Here is a 13,579-nt window from a genome sequence, read left to right as displayed (position 1 = left end):
TGCTTGGGATCAAAGGTGTGTGCCACCACCACCCAGCCTCTTTCCCTTCTTGAATTAAGTAAAGGACTCTCCTTTCCTATTCTTTTGAAGTGGGGTATAGCAAAATAATTTGCCTTAATTGACAGAAAATGAGTAGGTAGGAGCTGGTGCCTGACTCTCCCTGTTCTCTTGCCTTGAAACCGTAGTTGAAAGAACACAGGATTCATGCATCCTGGATTACAGCTGAATGAGATGAACAACTTTTAGGTGTGACTCAAACCTTCCTAACACATTATCCCTTAATTTATGTTTACTTGTCTCCCTGTTGTTGTTGTTTTTAAATGGTACCAGCAAGTTTTTGTTTTTGGATCCAAGTACCAGTCTTTGTATTTTGTACATGTAGTGTCTCATTTAATCTTTATGACAATTTGTGTTACTGAATGATTCCACTCCTTTACAGAGAAAGAATTTAAGCCTAAGTTAATTACAATTTCTTTATAGTCACTAACCTAGATAGTAGCAAAGTTGGTATTTGACTCCAAATCATGCATTCCTTCCACGGTGCCGTACAATTGCTTATTTAGTTCCATAGCTTTAGTGGTGTGTTAGCTGGTGTTATGTCTGCTTGAACAAACTGGAGTCATTTTAGAAGACGGAGCTTTAATTGAGAAAATGCTCCTACCAGATTGGCCTGTGGTGTATTTTCTTGATTGATCATTGATGTGGGAGGGCCCAGCTCACTGTGAGCAGTGCCACCCGTGAGATGGTGGCTATGGGTGCTGTAAGAAGGCAGGCTCAGGAAGCCATGGAGAGCAAGCCAGTAAGTAGTGTTCCTCCATGGCTTCTTTCAGTTCGTGTTTCTAGGGTCCTGCCTTGAGTTCCTGCCTTAATTTCCCTCAGTGATGGAGTGACCTGAGAGCTGTAGATGATATAAAGTCTTTCCTCACCAAGTTGTTTTTGGTTGTGGTGTTTTATCATAGCAGTAGAAACCCTAAGACAGTGGTCAGTTTTGTTCAGGTAATTGTACTTGTTTCCTGCTTTGACACAGGTTTACTTCCATCTTATTTTCTTCTCAGTGTGAAATGGCTGCAATCAGTTATTAATCTGAGCATTATATTCATCTGCCCACTTACCACATAACCCATCCTCTGCTTCCCCCACCGACTTAATAACTAAGTACTGTTAATTATCTTTTGTAATTTTAACTTTTTTTTAAAAATCAAGTTTTCTCTAAACAAAACTTGTATTTTCTTTTTAGTTTGCTTTAATTTAGCCTAGATTATAAGGACTTTAAGAAAGGCTGCCATAGAGCTGAAACAACAATAACACAGCAGAAAACCCACCCAGAACTTTAGATCACACGCTGAGTCTGGCCCTGTGGGACTGGCGCATGTTAGCCACTTGGGATGTTTTTGTTAAAAGCGATAATCAGGGCTTTAGTAACTTTTTTTTATTGTAAAGAATATTAGTTTCTAAGGTGACAGAAAGCTCTGGTGTTTGTGTTTGTGTTTGTGTTTGTGTGTGTGTGTGTGTGTGTGTGTGTGTGTGTGTGTGTGTATTCATGTGCATGAGTTAAAGCAAGAAGTTATAGCAACAATTTCTAGTACCAGTATGTCTTTTATGCAGTGTTGGGACTGAACCAAGTCCTTGTATGTGAGATATGTGTTCTACCATGGAGCTACATCCCAGCTCTTCATCCCACTCTTAATGCTTGCTTACTTTCTGATCCATGTGTCATTTGCATCTGTTAATGGGACTATCAGAATCATACTTTATTGGTCATTATAAATGTTGCCTAAAACAAAGATGAGAAAATGATTTCAAAACTTTAAACTGTTCTATACATATAATCCTTTTCATGTTTTGAAATTAAAAACAAAAAGGCTGGACATGATGTAATCCCAGCCCTTGTGAGTCAGAGGCAGCAGGACCACTGAGGCCAGTGAGGGTCTGTATAGCAGGTCATAGTGACACTTGGTCTCTAAAATCCAAACCCAAACAAAAAGACAAAGAAGAGAAAGAGTGGGGATATTGCTTAGTGGTAGAGAGCTTGCCTACCATGTGCAAGGCCCTGAGTTTGATCCACAGTCCTCCCCCAACCTTTGCTAAATAGGCTTTACTTTTATGTGGGTACAGGGAACAGACCTGAGTTCTGTTCCCTGTACCCACTCCATCTCCAAAGGATCCAATCCCTTTGTACTTGTACTGGGCACCTGTACTCACATGTGCACACATATTATTAAAAAATCAAAATCAAAAGGTATTTTTCTTGTCATTTGACATTTTCATTTATTTAAGTATTTATTTCATTTATTTAAGTGTTTATTAAGTGATATTTAATATATAATGTTTTATATAATATGTAAACATATAAAATAACACATAAAATATAAAATATGTAATATAAAATAATATATTTATATATGTAATACTATCTAAGTAAATCAAGTATTTATTATGTAATATTTTAAAAGTATTTATTTATTATAAAAAGTGGGGACACTGGATGATGGGCACACCGTATTAGAAGTGGGACTGTTTTTAATCAATCTTAGGAAAAGATACCTGTGGGACAAATTGTCATCTGGAGATTAGGAGTTCACACTTTCTGTTGAAGATGCAGTGGCTTCTATTTTGGGAAACCTTTCAAGAGGTGATTCATCCATGAACTGGTGCCCAAGGTCTCCTTTAAGACCCTTGCAGCTTTTTGCTGTATGTTGTTTTTGTGTTAGCTCTGCAAGGATGAGTGGAAAGAGTGACACCTAGCTGCAAAGTTGAAGAAAACCTTGACGGCCCAGCTCCTCTCACCCCAGGGTCTCCGTCATACAGCCAACCCTGAGGAAGATGAAGCTGTCTTTTATAGGGAGGACTTTCCTATGAAACAGGTGAATGATAATTCAAGTTTGGCTCAATAAAATTCTTGGGACAGAGGTATGGAGAGGGGAGATGGCTGCTGGGCAAACTGCTGTAAAGGTGCATACTAGAGTTTATGGACCCACATAAATGCCAGAAGGGCATGGTGGTCCACTTTTAATCCCAGTGTTCAGGAGGTACACACAGGATCCCTGCAGCAAGCTGTCTAGCTAGATTAGCTGAATCAACAAGTTCTGAGTTCAAATGAGAGATTCTTCCTCAGCATATAAGGTAAAGAATGATGAAGGATGAGACCTATGGGACCTAGAAAGCTGGCTCAGGGGTCAGAGCACTTGCGGAAGACCCAAGTTCTGTTCTCTGTACCCACTCCATCGCCAAAGGATCCAATCCCTTTGTACTTGTACTGGGCACCTGTACTCACATGTGCACACATATTATTAAAAAATCAAAATCAAAAGATATTTTTCTTGTCATTTGACATTTTCAGATGCCAACCTCTGACACATGCATCCCCATGTATGCCTATACATGTGAACATAGCACATGCCACACATAAACAAACAAAAATCTCAGGATATTTAAATGTAAGCATTCCTTCCATAGACATTTTATGGTAATTAAAAGGCTGAAAAATACTTCTATTTATGAGGTTGTAGCAGTAATTCAAATCTTAAAAATGATGTTTGAGAGGAAGACAAAGCATGCCTAATCTTGACATTTTTCTTTTTTTAATTAAGAAATTTTTTATTCATTTTACATACCAATCAAAGATCCCCCTCTTCCCTCCTCCTTCCCTTCCAACCTCCCCCTCCCAAGCCATCCCCCCCATTCCCCGCTACAAGAAGGTAAGGCCTTCCATGGGGAGGTACATATATTTAGTAGAGGCAGGTCCAAGCCCCTCCTCCTTCCTGAAGGCTGTACAGGTGCCCCATCATAGATAGTGGGTTCCAAAAAGCCTGCTCATGTAATAGGGATGGATTCTGATCCTACCACCAGGGGCCCCTTAAGCAGATCAAGGTACCCAACTGTCACTATGCAGAGGGCCTAGTCCAGTCCCATGCAGGCTCCACAGCTATTGATCTAAATTTCATGAATTCTCACTAGTTTGGTTTGGTTGTTTCTGTAGGTTTCCCCATCATGATCTTGATGCACTTGCTCTTCTCTCTTTGACTGGACTCCTGGTGTTTGGCTGTGGATCTCTGTATCTGCTTCCAGTAACTCTATGATGACAGCTAGGATATTCACCGATCTGATTACTGGGGTAAGCAAGTTCAGGCACCTTCTCCACTGTTGCTAGTAGTCTAACCAGACTACAACCCATAGCTCCAGCAAAGCTAGCTAACAAGGAGGACCCAAAGACAGATGCATGGATTGCCCTGGGAAGGGGAGATAGATGAGATCTATGTGAGTAAACTGGGGATGAGGGGTGGGCAGTGGAGGGTAGGAGATGGGGGTTGAGAACATAAGGGAATGGGATGGTCGAGCTGAAACAGGGATGGAGTGGGAGAGCAATGAAAGAGATACCATGATAGAGGGAGACATCATGGGGATAGGGAAAAACCCGGTGCTAGGGAAGTTCCCAGGAATCCCTAAGGTTGACATTTTTCTTACCCTTTGATTAGATTGTTACAAAGTCACCCTTAAGATGAGGGTATTGAAAGTGAGAGTGCGGACACCCAAGTCATTTGGCAGCAGAATTAACAAAGGGATGCATCTGACAATAACTGCTTGGTTTCAGTTATTGTGACCTTCCCCAGAGTATATTCAGCTGGAGAATGAAAGTCCCTCTTTTCCCTGTTTGAGTCCCAAGAATGTTCTAAGTCTCTGATTCCCTTTGCCAATGAATGCTTGTTGGAAAGGTCCTAGAAGTCTAATTCCACCAGAGATGTAGTGGAAAGCAAGCAGCTTTTGCAATGGGAACCCCACTTGATAAGATTTTCCTGAACCTAAAGTTGTTTGAAGCCAGGTGGAATGGTGGCCGACTATGGCATTGGCACTTTGGAGTCTTAGGCAGCAGGATCATGCATTTGAGGCCAGTATAGGTCACTTTACAAGTTGTTGTCTCCATAGAAACAGTGAATTCTGTGAATACTATTGTGTTCTTGTACTTGAACTTTGCTACTTTAGTATCGTTGCTGTTATTATTAATTTTTTGTTATTATTATTAATACCCTTTAACATGGCCTCTTTTGTTGTGGGGGCTTTACACTCACCGCCACTTTTGATCTTTGATTAGATATGTTACTTCAGGTTCATTTCTTTCTCTAGGGCACTTTATTCCTTAGGCTGTTTCTGTCTTCAGAATGTAAATACAGTTGGTCTGAGTTGGACTAAAGGAAGAAAATTACTACTGTGCCTTGAATAGTGTCTTTCACAGAACAAGCATCAATAAATATTTGTCGAAGAATATTTCATTTCTGATGGAGGAATGAAGGTTTTAGAGACAGCAGAGGGCACTCTTTGTCTTTGATGTTATGAAACAAAACTTTGTAGATTGCAAATTAGCATTAATGTCCTCCTGCTATTAGAAAGCCTGAAGACTTGGTACTGTGTGTATGGTCTAGTAACTCAAATGTCCAGCCTGAGCAGTAGAAAAGCAGAGATAGCCCCAGGTCCACTGCTTACCTTGGTTGTCCCTGACAGTGAAGTTGGGGTTGTTAGCAGCCTCAGGAGCCAAGCTGTAGTAGAAATGCTGACCGTTGTGAGGGTCATCTTGATCCACGGCACTCACTGTCTGGATGAGCTGAAGGAGGACACGAGTTCAGGGTGAGTTGGATCCAAAAGAAAAGGCAAAGTCTAGTGAAAGCCTAAACTTTGAGTACAATAGTAAGTCATTTCCCCAATGAGAAAATGTCCTGAAACTAACCAGAAACTCTCCATGCCACCACACAGTTTAGGATTAGTTAAGCATGTTCTTGATCTTGCATATGTTACTAGGTAAAGAATAAGTGTGGCCTAAAAGTTTCAGATGCATTATATTCTCACAGCTTGGCCCCGTTACTTTAAAGTATTTTAAAGGGAAGAAGTGAAAGAACCATGGAGTGTCACAAGGCCCTTTGTGTCCCCGCTTCCTCCTCTCACTTAGTCTGTATCCCATCATTAAGTAAGTATTTTGTGACTAAATTGCCACCTCTGAGAAGCATCTGTTTAAAAATAACCACTACCTAGAAGGCAAGTAAACAGGGCAGTGTTAAGCTATGGACTGTGGATGGGAGGGGCATGGGCTACCGGACAGCCATGTTTTGTTGGCAGGAAGGGAGTTAGAAAAGGTGTAGAGCAGAAGCTCACCATGGTGGGAAGCAGACTAAAGTCAGAGGTGTGAGGGTGTGATTCATTTGGGAAAAATAAAATAAAAAATAAAGCTCACTGGCAGGGAGGGCCAAGTTCTCTTTCCCACAATGTTCTTCAAAGGAATACCTTTCATGAAGGCTGTGGGAACTCATAGAGAGGCCATTAAAGAAAGCAGGATGAAATAGACAGTTGGGGCATTAGTTGCTGGGCTGTGGTTGCTGGGGGGTGGGTATGGACAAAGTTTTGATGAGCTGGTTTCCATTGGTGTCCACTGTAACACCCTGTAGCACTGATGGTTCCTATTCAACTTGGGCCTGGCCCTGTAAGCCTGCTGTTTCTGCTGGAAAGGCTGTCTTTCTTCCGGGACAGAAATGACTCTATCAAAAGTCAGCTTGAGGGCCTAGAGTTTTACATCATGCTGAAGGTTAGGGCGCTGCCCAGCAAGGGATTTCTGCATACTGTTCAGATCCTCCAAGGACTTGTTTCCTTACTCCTCACCTTCCAGTCTCTCCAGGGATCACCTTCACTGCAGACAGCTAACTTACCCATGGTTATCATATCCTTTCATGGTAACCTACAACCAATGATGAGCTGATGCAGGGTAGTAGAAAGGCTTCACTGTCCCCCCTTCAACTTAGGAAAACTCTTATTCTAGAAATTTGTAAGGATGTTAATGGATCTTTATTGCAGCTGGACTTTTTAATTTTTTTATTTTGCTGAGTCCTTCTGGCATTCCTTTTTATAGGTCTCAAAAACATCATGTATCAGAACTCCACCTCAGGGTAAGCCTCCTGGAATGCCTGACTATTGAATCCCAAAGTGGACGGAATGGAGTAGTAATAAAGGCAAGGGTCAGGAGAGCAGTGGAAATAGTCACATACAGTCAGCCTCAGTCAGTGCTGCTCGCAACTGAGGGCACCATCTATCTTAGCTCTATGGAGAAGCAAATCCTGTATTTTTTTTAAATTTTGATTGCCAAATGTAAAGAGATAAAATGTTTCTTAGGGAATGTTTTGAATAGATAATAGAGTGGGAAAACTTTTAAGATAGATCTTAAAACTCTGTGTGTATTGGTTGAGATGGGACTTTGAAGGGTAGGTAGACAGTGTGGTGGGTTCGTGGTGGGAACACCATGGATTTTCCTGACAGTCCTTAGCCCCACTTGTCTAATAATTTGCTCAGCACGTTCGATTCTTTGCCTTCTAATCAGCAGGCATACATTTCACTTTTGTATGGCTTTCATCCACTGTAAGAGAAGAGCATGCGCATATACTTGGCAGAGGTGAGGATGACCAGTGTTGGGCAAGTAGAGGAAGACCTGATGGTTTATATAGCAATAACTTAGCTGTGTGTTTCTGAAAACCTTCAAAACCAGAGTCCATATCAGAGGCTAGGGTTATCCATATCTTGGGCTGAAGGTGACAAATGGAGCAGGCTTATGACACTGTCCCCTAACTCCAAGTAACAGATAAATTGCACTACAAAGATTTGTACTAAGGACCATTAGAAAGAGCCTTAGAAGTGGGGGACACACATGGCTCCAGAAGCAGGAGAGGTGGGTAAGATGTTAGTCTCTTGTCATAGTGAAGCTTCTTTGCCAGAGCCTTCAAGAGAGAAAGTGTTCCATTTTAAGGAAAGAGGGGACTTCCTTTATTGTACTATTTAGCATCCTCTAAATTCATGACTAAATTTAGCCTTATTTGTCATGGCATAAAATCTGATATTAAATCATATTTCATAGTAAAATAAAAATTATGCTGTATTATGTATAATAATAAAAAAGTATGATAGCAAAAAAATCATTTTAAAAGCCCAAACCACCTAGTCAGAACCTTAAAAGCCCAACCTACCCATCAGAACTTGTCCACTTCAACACAGTAACTGTTGCCCTGTGTCTTCTTTCTGACCTTGCTTCATGTATTACATAATCTACAAAACTGTAGGCATGTTAATGTGGTTCTTTACAGCTATTACTATGGATGCTGCCTTGTTCAATAAAGCCTTTTATTGTAATTGTTATTAGGTAGATAATATTTTAGGCCTTCTTAGACTAGAGAGTTACTAAGTATAGAAGTACTATTATCTTAGACTTGGAAAAATTTTTTAAGGGTGATACAGACTATTACACCAAAGTTTAAGAATCAGTGTTGAGGTCAGTTTGGATTTAAATCACTGAAGGGCTCCTTGATTTACAGAAACAAAGTCACTTTCTTTGGCTAGAAGACAAAGACATTAGACTAAGGATGTTGAAAGAGCTCAGGTAAGTGTTGGTCTTAGAGATACAGCTTTGTGCAGAGGATGCTGGGGTGATGTTCCAGGTAAGTGGTAGAAGAGAGTGCAAAGCTTTGTTGCAGTCAGAGCCGGAGTTACCATCTGGTCAGATGTGGACTTCAACCCCTCAATTACCTTAACAAAATGATCTTGACTATCTGCTCTGTAAGAATCCATAGGACCACAGTGTATACGCTAAGATGGACAACAAGACTGTTAACAGGGGAAAGAAGCATACAGATGCAGGAGCAGAATGGAGGATGTGGAAGGACAGGTAGAGGGTATGCAGTACCTGACAAATACATTAATATGTGGCCACTGAAAATGGAGTTCTGGATGGTTCTCAGTCAGATCTTTTGGAATTTGATGAAATACAAGGTTAGGTTTAGAAATGTACCTTAAAAATATGTTCCTGAAGGTTTTTAGAACTGTGGTTATTCCTATAACCATACTATTCTGTGAGCCAAGTACTGTTAAAGCACTATTCAGGTCACAAAATGTAATTTAGAATCCAAGTGGTTGTCTTAGCAAATAAATAATTGGCACCTGTTCTAAAGAAGCTGGGAACCCTGTTTTCTAATCCATACTTTCTGGTGTGAACATGTTATTGATCGTGAATTCAGTTTTTGTGTTGATTAGTTTTATGCCAACTTGATACATAGGGCCATTTGGGAAGAGGGACCCTCAAGTGAGAAAATACCTCCCTAAGATTGGCCTATAAGCACATCTACAGAGCATTTTCTTGATTAATGACTGATATGGGAGGTCCCAGCACCTTGTTGGCAGTATCACTCCTGAGTAGGTGGTCCTTTCTGGGTTGTATAAGAAAGCAGGTCATTCAGCCATGAGGAGCAAGCCAGTAAGCAGCTCTCTTACATGGCCTCTGCATTAGCTCCTGCCTCCAATTTCCTCTCCTGCTTGAGTTCTCACTTTGATTTCCCTCAATAATGGAAGTATTGAATGAAGTAAAGCCTTTCCTCCCCAAATGACTTGTGGTCACGGTGGTTTATCACAGTGATAGAAACCCTCACTACCACAGATATCTTTAACGGTTACCTCTGTCCATCTGGGGTTTACCTTACCTGTCCAGCCTTGGCATTCTCACAGATAAAGGCTTCATAGAATCTGGGAAACTCTGGAGCATTGTCATTCACGTCTAAGACTTTGATTGTGACAGCAACACTTCCCACTTGGGAGGGATTGTCTAAAGAGAACATAGGGAGCATTGATGGTGAGAGCTCAGTAAGTCAGAAAGGCAGCTTCTCAATCTGGTTTGTCAAGGAATAGGAAATTTTAACATGGTCATAGGGTGTGTGTTTCCTGTTAAGAGTGTGACCACACACAAGCTGGGACAGAAGGAAGCATATTCTAGGGTGTGTTTGACATCAGGAATTATGCAGGAAAGGGCAATACTTAATGGGGAGCAAGTGCTAAAAAATGAACCTGAAAGTTTTGACTCCTGCTTGGTTCATACTTTGGGTTACAGAATCAAAAGTCAACTCTATATTCTAGAATAGCCCATTCTAATCAGGATGTGTGCTTGTGGAACATTGGGCTTTACTGTGGGGGATTCCTAGTGAGACCTTTCTCAAGGTCAGAAATTCTGAGCTTGCTTTACCCAGCAGGGCTGCATAATGGGATGATTTGGCCACGGGCATGTTTATCAGGTGTTTGGAAGGGTCTGCACTTGGCTGTATGTTGTATTTTGATCTTGAAAGGGGAAGGTCTTTTGCCTCACCCCTTGGCATATTATAAAAACCCCTTTGAATAAACCTTGAGATGGCTGGGTATTGACCCAGGGCCTTCGCAACGCTACCCCGTGTCTCTGTATTTCTCTCCATCTCCATCTATATTTCTATAGAATCTATATATATTCTATATAGTTCCTCATTCCTCTCTACTCCCCACAAGAACCCTTCAACAGGTTGGAGCTGGGCTCTGACACTTTACTTGGGTAGAATAATCAATTCTTTGATTTAGGTTCAGTTTCGAGTTATGCACAGTGATATACATAGCACTGCACGTTTATTTCTTCCTAGGGACTAAATGGATATTATAGGAGCTCATTCCAAAGCCACAACTTTGGCTGTGGCAGGAGCCATGGGCATTCATGGGGAAATGTGTTTTTTTGGTTTGAGTCTTTGGAATTGCTGCGTGGAGACACACACACAACCCCCATATTCTATTCCTCCTGTTTTGGTCACTACCCCAGGGAGACAACAGCAATTATTAGACAAAAATGTGAGGAATTTTGCTAAATCACAGAATACACCATTCTTCAAGTTCATTTTTCTTTCTTCTAAAAAATATTTATGTTTTACTCTTTCCCCCCTAAATAATTCTGTGTGGGTTAGGCTATTCTCGGGGAAAGGTGGTCAGGTCAGAAGCTGGCTCTCTATGATACCATGACTGAAGAGTAAAGCTAACAAGGGGAGAAAGAGAGGAAATGTATTAGTAAGGGCAACACAGATTAAAAAGCACAGAAGCAGAAAGGCTGTGCGACAAAATCCAGGACGCCATCTGTGGCTGGGGCCCTATGGGGAGGAAGAACAGTAGACTGCTGCAGTAAGAACCTACCTGGGCCACAGATTGCAGAGTTAAGTGCACACAGGCAGCAGTGGCTCCTGGTGCAGAGAAGGAGTGGTCCTAACACAAACACAGCCCTGTCTGGGATAACTGGCAGTTCATGGGCTCAGACTCAACAACACTGTGAACCTTAGGAAGGATAAGCCATCCCAGCTGACTGCTCCTCCACCTGCAAACTCCAAAATCAGAGACTTGGGGAAAAGCTGCTCAGTTAGTACTTTGCTATTAAACAATTATTTCTTCTCCACCTCCTTCTCCTCCTCTTCCTCTCTCCTCCTCATCCTCTTCCCCTTCTCTTCCTTCTCCTTCACTCATTAGGTTTTTCTTCTTTTTGCTATACTTTTAGTGTTTGATTCATTTATTTTCTTAAAAATATAGTATTTCGTGTGTGTGTGTGTGTGTGTGTATGTGTGTGTGTGTGTGTGTGTGTGTGTGTGTGTGTGAGAGAGAGAGAGAGAGAGAGAGAGAGAGAGAGAGAGAGAAAGAGAGAGAAAGTGTGTGTGTGTGTGGGGGGGCTTCCATACCACTGCCCATGTGTGGGGTCAGTTCTGTCCTCTCACATTCATGTGGGTTCCAGTTTACACCGGTCATCAAGCTTGTGGAGCAAGCACGTTAACTGCTGAGCCCGTTCACCAGCCCAGTATTATTTTTATTGTTCAAAAAAGTTTTTATGATTTTCATTTCTCTTGTAATGCTATCTAGTTTTGTTTGTGTATTTTTCTTTTTAAAAATTTATTATGCATACAAGTGTTTTGCTTATGTGTAAGTGCCATGTGTGTGCCTGATGCCTGTGGAGGTCAGAAGAGGTTGTCAGATCCTCTGGGACTGGAGTGACAGGTGGCTGTGAGCCACCATGTGAGTTCTGGGAATGGTACCTGGGTTCTCTGTAAGAGTGCTCTTAACTGCTGAGCCAACTCCCCAGCTCTCCATTTTTCCTTATTGTATAATAGTATTTCAAGTATGCCTTGCTTTTTCTCTTTCTCTTCCTATCATTCTTAACCTTTTTCTTTTATTTAACCTCACTGATTTATCTTTCCCCTCATCCTCCTTTATTTCTTTCATCTATTATTCTTTTTATCTAATTAATTAAAAATCATGTGTGTATGTGTGTTTGTGTGTTCGTGTGCGAGCATGTGTATGCAAGTTGTGTGTATGGTGCACTTGTGTCATGGTATTGTGTGTGGAGGTCAGAGGACAATTTTGTAAATCCAGTTCTCTTCTCCCAACTTTATGTGGATTCTAGGGATCAAACTCAGGCTCTTGTGGTAAAGGTCTTTACTGGCCAGGCCATCATGCTAACCTTAATCAAATTACTTTCTAAGCTTATAGCTTACTCTACAGTATTTTTTCCACTTGCTTGTCTATGGTCATTAGTGACAGAGTAGTGGACTATGACTATTTTAAGAGAATTTTTGTATCTGCTTTGATTTGGTCTTGGTATTATTAAAGTGGTCTCTTATTTTAGTCTCTTGTGTGGTATTGGAATTGAGCCCTCAAAAACAGACTGCTTTCTAAACCCAATAATAAACTGGAAAGTATATCTGACAGATGGACAAATCACAAAACAGAAACACAAATATGAAAAGGTAGGTAGCATGTCTTTGCCAAAGATCATATGTTACTAACTGAATCCAGCAATATTGAAAAGGTTGAAATTCCGAAGAATGACTTAATTTGATCAGCAAGAGGATACAAACAAGCAGATGAATGAGATAAGGAAGACAGTTCAGAGCCTAGATAAGAATGATGAGATGAGAAATTCAGCAAGAAAATCAAAATTTTGAAAACAAAACAACAACAAACAAACAAAACAAGCAGCCTGGTGTAGAGGCTCACACATTTAATCCTAGCATTCAGGAGGCAGAGGTAGGCAGATCTCTGTGAGTTCAAGGCCAGCCCATTCTACAAAGTGAGTTCCAGAACAGCTGTTATACAGAGAAAAACCCTGTCTCAAAAAACCCCCAAACAAGCAAACAAATAAATTATTAAACAATTGTTGGAAATGAAAAATGCAATATATAAACACTGAAAAGCATTACCAGTGAACTAGATTAAGCAGAAGAAAGAATATCAAGAATTGAAGGTGAGCACATAAAAAAAAAACATCGAAGATGGCGGAGACAAGCAGACGCAGGTAGGCCTGTGGCAGCGGCCCACGGAGGTAGACGGGTCCTGCGGCAGCCGCCGACAGGGACATTTAGGCCCGGCGGCAGCTGGCGGAGACACTCAGGCCCAGCGGCGGTCCACAGAGGTGGACAGGCCCTGCGGCGGAGATAAGCAGACGGAGGTGGACAGGCCCGGCGGCGACAACAGCCGACAGAGACATTCAGGCCCTGCAGCGGCGGCCCACAGAAGTAGATAGGCCACGGGGCGGTAAGACGGTAAGACGGGCAGACACAGGTCAGCGACTCGCGGAGGTGGAGGGGCCCGGTGGCAGTGGCCGACAGGGACATACAGGCCCAGCGGCAACCGGCAGAGACATACAGGCCTGGTGACAGTTCGCAGAGGTGGATGGGCCCTGCAGCAGTGACAAGCAGAGATAGGTAGGCCCGCGGTGGCAGCCGGCAGAGATATACAG

The 13,579-nt window shown here is 41.8% G+C and overlaps 1 protein-coding gene across 2 annotated transcripts in view; it reads right to left on the bottom strand.

Annotated features, from left to right (window-relative positions):
• Cdh20 (cadherin 20) overlaps positions 1 to 13,579 on the bottom strand; it is a 242,858-nt gene that overhangs the window by 12,979 nt on the left and 216,300 nt on the right. For both annotated transcript variants that reach the window (XM_006994174.4, XM_076547188.1), the window contains 2 exons: positions 9,498 to 9,619; positions 5,479 to 5,596 (listed from right to left, as the gene is read on the bottom strand). In XM_006994174.4, the coding sequence (XP_006994236.1) occupies positions 5,479 to 5,596; positions 9,498 to 9,619 (240 nt within the window). The remainder of the gene's footprint in view (positions 1 to 5,478; positions 5,597 to 9,497; positions 9,620 to 13,579) is intronic.

Source organism: Peromyscus maniculatus, chromosome 11 (genome assembly GCF_049852395.1).
Source record: "Peromyscus maniculatus bairdii isolate BWxNUB_F1_BW_parent chromosome 11, HU_Pman_BW_mat_3.1, whole genome shotgun sequence".
NCBI lineage: Eukaryota > Metazoa > Chordata > Mammalia > Rodentia > Cricetidae > Peromyscus > Peromyscus maniculatus.
The sequence above is the reverse complement of the archived record's forward strand: the minus strand, read 5'-3'. Positions and strand labels throughout refer to the sequence as shown.